This window comes from Leuciscus leuciscus (assembly GCF_965113295.1).
Source record: "Leuciscus leuciscus genome assembly, chromosome: 23".
NCBI classification, from domain to species: Eukaryota; Metazoa; Chordata; class Actinopteri; order Cypriniformes; family Leuciscidae; genus Leuciscus; species Leuciscus leuciscus.
In genome coordinates, this window is record NC_138747.1 from 29,712,742 (window position 1) to 29,718,741 (window position 6,000).

A 6,000-nucleotide genomic window follows, 5' to 3' on the forward strand; every position below is an offset into this window, starting at 1 on the left:
AATGTATGATTTTTTAACTATTTATTTGTATGATACAGCTGCAAATAAGTATTTGAACACCTGAGAAAATCAATGTTAATATTTGGTACAGTAGCCTTTGTTTGCAATTACAGAGGTCAAACGTTTCCTGTAGTTTTTCACCAGGTTTGCACACACTGCAGGAGGGATTTTGGCCCACTCCTCCACACAGATCTTCTCTAGATCAGTCAGGTTTCTGGGCTGTCGCTGAGAAACACGGAGTTTGAGCTCCCTCCAAAGATTCTCTATTGGGTTTAGGTCTGGAGACTGGCTAGGCCACGCCAGAACCTTGATATGCTTCTTACAGAGCCACTCCATGGTTATCCTGGCTGTGTGTTTCGGGTCATTGTCATGTTGGAAGACCCAGCCTCGACCCATCTTCAATGCTCTAACTGAGGGAAGGAGGTTGTTCCCCAAAATCTCGCAATACATGGCCCCGGTCATCCTCTCCTTAATACAGTGCAGTCGCCCTGTCCCATGTGCAGAAAAACACCCCCAAAGCATGATGCTACCACCCCCATGCTTCACAGTAGGGATGGTGTTCTTGGGATGGTACTCATCATTCTTCTTCCTCCAAACACTGTTAGAGGAATTATGACCAAAAAGTTCTATTTTGGTTTCATCTGACCACATGAATTTCTCCCATGACTCCTCTGGATCATCCAAATGGTCATTGGCAAACTTAAGACGGGCCTTGACATGTGCTGGTTTAAGCAGGGGAACCTTCCGTGCCATGCATGATTTCAAACCATGACGTCTTAGTGTATTACCAACAGTAACCTTGGAAACGGTGGTCCCAGCTCTTTTCAGGTCATTGACCAGCTCCTCCCGTGTAGTTCTGGGCTGATATCTCACCTTTCTTAGGATCATTGAGACCCCACGAGGTGAGATCTTGCATGGAGCCCCAGTCCGAGGGAGATTGACAGTCATGTTTAGCTTCTTCCATTTTCTAATGATTGCTCCAACAGTGGACCTTTTTTCACCAAGCTGCTTGGCAATTTCCCCGTAGCCCTTTCCAGCCTTGTGGAGGTGTACAATTTTGTCTCTAGTGTCTTTGGACAGCTCTTTGGTCTTGGCCATGTTAGTAGTTGGATTCTTACTGATTGTATGGGGTGGACAGGTGTCTTTATGCAGCTAACGACCTCAAACAGGTGCATCTAATTTAGGATAATAAATGGAGTGGAGGTGGACATTTTAAAGGCAGACTAACAGGTCTTTGAGGGGCAGAATTCTAGCTGATAGACAGGTGTTCAAATACTTATTTGCAGCTGTATCATACAAATAAATAGTTAAAAAAATCATACATTGTGATTTCTGGATTTTTTTTTTAGATTATGTCTCTCACAGTAGACATGCACCTACGATGACAATTTCAGACCCCTCCATGATTTCCAAGTGGGAGAACTTGCAAAATAGCAGGGTGTTCAAATACTTATTTTCCTCACTGTACATGGATATAATAAAATGATGCATGGAAAAGAAACTGTCGACAGTCTCAGTGAGTTTAATTCACACATTTAGTTCGAGTGTTGTAGTTTTATGATGCAAGTTTAGCACTGCTGCAGTTCATTTGACAGTTTCCCCTGCATTATGTTGACTATTAGGGACAAGAAAATTTATTATTTGTCAAATTAAAATGACGTTTTAGTAATTTATGACAGTATGAGTTAATTTGTCGATCATTAATCTAGTAGGCTAAATGATTTAATCCACTGAGCACTGCTGTGGTAATATAAAAACACTCTCCCAACAGCATACTGTTTCTTTTAGCCTAATTCCTAGTCAAATTAAAATGATATAGTTGTATATATCACTTGTGATGGTGTTTTGTATAGATATGGCCAGACGTGCAGTCTACCAATAACATTAGAGCGACAGCACAACGAACGCCCACAAGTGACTTCACAGTACAGAGACTAGCGACATAGCGGTGTGAACAGGGCTTCAAAATCCAGATTTTCAAATAGATGTATCTCGACCACATATTGTCTATTGTCCTATCCTAACAAACCATACATCAATGGAAAGCTTATTTATTCAGCTTTCAGATGATGTATACATCTCAATTTAAAAAATAAAATACCCATAAGACTGGTTTTATGGTCCAGGGTCACATATGGATGTTATGACAGTCACATGTGAGACGCCCGTTACCTTAGTCTCCTCGATCTGAACGATGGTGGCCTGGCAGTCTGACAGACTGTCGCTGATGTAGTCAATGTTGGCGTTGAGAACCTCGATCTCCTCGTTCATCTCCTGAAGCACTCTCTCCTCCTCATCCTCTCTGAAGCCCTCGTTCAGTAACTTCTCTCTCTTGCGTAACAGCGCCTCCTGCTGCATGGACAGCTCCTCGCGTTTCTGAAGACACATTACCACACACCGTCTGATCGATTCAAAATCACACAACAATCCCGTGCAGGAAAAAGCACGGCGTTTCAGGAAGATCACTAATACACGTCGATGTACAATAGAAGAAACATAAGTGTAACAATCACCTTGATGAGGCGATCCATATCAGCTTCCACATTAGTGATGGTCATTCTCTGCATCACGATATCCATGATCCTCCTCTCCAGAGACTGCCACTTCTGACGGGCCGTCTTTGAGAAACTTGCACTCGTTCCCTTTCGCTGGAACTTTTTTCTGCTACTGAAATCAAATAGACTACAGTTTAAATCGGAATGAAAACACTTTTTCACCCAATTATGGAGGCTTGTTTCCGTCACTGAATAAAGAATAAAAAATAAAAAAGGTAATTGCGACTTTTTATCACAATTCAGACTTTTTTTCTTAGGATTGTAAGTCATAAAGTCAGAATTGTGAGATATAAACTCGCAATTCTGAGAAAAAAGTAAAGTCTTTCCCCCTCAGAAGTGGACTTTATAACTCGTTTATATCTCACAATTCGGACTTCATTTCTCAGAATTGTGAGATATAAACGAGTTATAAATAGTCGCAATTATCTTTTAAATTGTTTTACTCTGTGGCAGAAACAAGCTTCCATACCTTATAGATCTAAGAATAACCATTAAATCAATGATTTATTACATTATCCCTTAAATTAAAAAAATGAAACTGAATTCAAAATGCATTTGACTTCCATAATGTGCTGCATTTCTGACTGAAAAACATTGGAAATATTGTACTAAATATTCTAATAAATGTAAGACAGGATTTGATCCATAGTGATTTGTTTGAATTGAGAATAATTGGTTGACATATTATTAATATAAAAAGTATTTAAAATGTTGTATTTATTTATAAATAAATATGTTAAGTATCAAATGTGACAGTGTTTTAATGTTACAAAAGATAAATGTTGTTTATTTGAAGCAGCGTGACTGTATTCAACATTGATAATAATGAGAAGTGTTTCTTGAGCATCAAATCCACATATCAGAGTGATTTCTGAAGGATCATGTGACTCTGAAGACTGGAGTAATGATTCTGAAAATTCAGCTTTGATCACAGGATTGAATCACATTTAAATGACATAGAAAACAGCCATTTTAAATTGTAATAATGTTTCTCAACATTATTGTTTTTACTGTATTTTTAATGAAATAAATGCTGAGCATTAGAGACGTCTTTGAACTCGCTGACCTGGCCAGGTTTCCTCCAGTCCCGTTCCTCTCGCTCTCTCCCATATATCCATTCATTTTGGTGTTCCAGTGGCGTATGATGCTGGAAACGGAGCGCGTGGAATCGGGTTCGGAGGATGTTGGTGTGGTGCTGGTGTTCAGCTCTGCTCCTGAGTCCACACTGGTGATCCTGCGGGACACTCGTCCGGCCGCGCGCTCAGACATGGGTTTAGCCAGCCGTCTCAGAGCCGTCACCTCCTGAGTCTTCCTCCGCAACACCATCTCCTGCTGGCGCTTCTGGGACTCTAAAGAGCGGATCTGATACTGACGGAGCACACAGAGCAGAGGAGAGACTTTAGTCACCACGCTAAACGACTGCTAGAACACATGTTCAGTTGTCAGCCATTCAAACCTCTTGCCGTCGCTGCTCTTTCTTCAGCTGTGCGATTTCTCTGTTCCTCTTGGCATCGATCGCCCTCCTCCTCTGCTGTTCCTCCTTCATCTGCTTCATTAGCGCCACCTATGGGTGGAATGACAAACAAGCACTGTGAGAAACACGGCAGAAGTCTTATAGTTTAGTTCGGGGTTTCAAATCACATTACATTTCCATTATACAATATTGTTGCTCATGAACAATATGAAGTTATTTTGGATTTTTAAATCAATTGTGTACAAATGTATTAACTTTTGACAGAACTGTCAAATGTGTTTTGGTTGCACTTATTTCTGGTTCATATAGTTTTTTGTTTTTTTTTGGTATAATTCACATTTTACAAAAGTAAAGACAAATGTTAAGTTTGTCATTAAGATTTTTTTCCAAAAGTCTCTTCCGTTCACCACGGCTGCATTACTTGATTAAAAGAAAAAACACAGTAAAAATAATATTGTGAAATATTATAATTAAATAACTGTTTTCTATTTGAATATATTTTAAAATGTAACTTATTCCTATGAATTTTCAGCATCATTACGCCAGTCTTCAGTGTCACATGATCCTTCAGAAATCATTCTAAAATGATGATTTGCTGCACAATAAACATTCCTTGTTGAAAATAGTTTTTACTGCTTAATATATTTGTGAAAACCATGATAAAAAAAAATTCTGAATTCTGATATATAGAAGGTTCAAAAGAACAACATTTATTTGAAATAAAAATCTGCTGTAACATTATAAATGTCTTTACTGTTATTAAATTAATGCATCTATATAAATGCTTATCACTTTCAGAAAAAATTTCCTAGTGGTCCCAAACTTTTGAGCGGTAGTGTATCTAGGTGTAGCCACTTTTCCAATACTTTTAGTACACAGCATAAGTATGCAAACTGGGACACGGTCTACGTTTAAAGGATCATCAACTTTCATCTAAAAAAAATTCTACACTCGTGAGAAAAGTGGGGCTTTTTTAATTACAGTCTTAAAATAAAAAGCTGCCACTGTCTTGATTACAGTCAGTTCTCCGTACAGTTGATGAAGTCAGTGTTAGTCTCCTGATGGCCTCTAGGGGGCGCTGTGTGTCTAAAAATAAAGCTCTCAGCGCTCACCTTTGCTTTCTTCATCTCGGTCACCTCAGACTGCAGCTTCTTGAGCTCTCTCTCGTAGCGGCTCTGGTTCTTCAGCAGACGAGCGTGTTCTTTGTGAGCCGCCTGCAGTTTCAGCAGATCTCGGTTCATCTCCTTCAGACGCTTCTCGTACTCAGATTTGATCTTACAGGCTTTCTCTTCAGTGTAGTTCTCCATGGACACTAAAATCACAATGAAAATTGTGGAGGAAATGTTTACTGGGATTATCAAAGTGCCTTAAAACACCTATTTGTATAACACAGATATAACAACTTAACATTTTACTGCAGTGTTCTTTGGAAATGATTTGTGGAATATTGAGATTGCATTTGTCTGCCACATACGTCATCAAGGGATGTCTCATTTCAGAAAAGAGAAGTATCAATTATAAAATGTTGCTGTTAATCCTTTGTAATAGGGAAATTGTAGTCATTTCCTTATGACTTTGGGAATGTAATTGCTACTTTACTGAAATGAGGCACTAAACTGCCTCACTTCCTGCTGAATCTGCATAGGTTTGTATTCATTAAAACAGATTTGCATAATGCCAGTGTTCTATGTTCTTCATTGGCTGCCGTGAACAACACTGTAGTTGTATGTGAGACTGGAAGAGTTTGGTTCGTGTTGTTCATGTGGAGAAGACGCTGTTTTCTGCTGACAGAGCAAATCCACTTTGATGAGATTGATCCGGTAATACCGACGCCATCTTTACTGTTCGTATCACTGAGTATCAAGAGCTGAGGAAGATCCAGAGCTGAAATTCTGATATCATAATGAGCGTTTGGTTTCTGACACGCACTGTAAGCGGCCGACCAATCACAACAGTTTACTCTGCTCTGAT

The 6,000-nt window shown here is 39.3% G+C and overlaps 1 protein-coding gene across 1 annotated transcript in view; it reads right to left on the reverse strand.

The window, feature by feature from the left end:
- kif21b (kinesin family member 21B) overlaps nucleotides 1-6,000 on the reverse strand; it is a 100,034-nt gene that overhangs the window by 38,371 nt on the left and 55,663 nt on the right. Inside the window, exons 10-14 of the mRNA XM_082155315.1 lie at nucleotides 5,142-5,395; nucleotides 4,012-4,119; nucleotides 3,622-3,923; nucleotides 2,514-2,667; nucleotides 2,173-2,376 (exon numbers count right to left, since the gene is read on the reverse strand). Of these exons, the coding sequence (XP_082011441.1) occupies nucleotides 2,173-2,376; nucleotides 2,514-2,667; nucleotides 3,622-3,923; nucleotides 4,012-4,119; nucleotides 5,142-5,395 (1,022 nt within the window). The remainder of the gene's footprint in view (nucleotides 1-2,172; nucleotides 2,377-2,513; nucleotides 2,668-3,621; nucleotides 3,924-4,011; nucleotides 4,120-5,141; nucleotides 5,396-6,000) is intronic.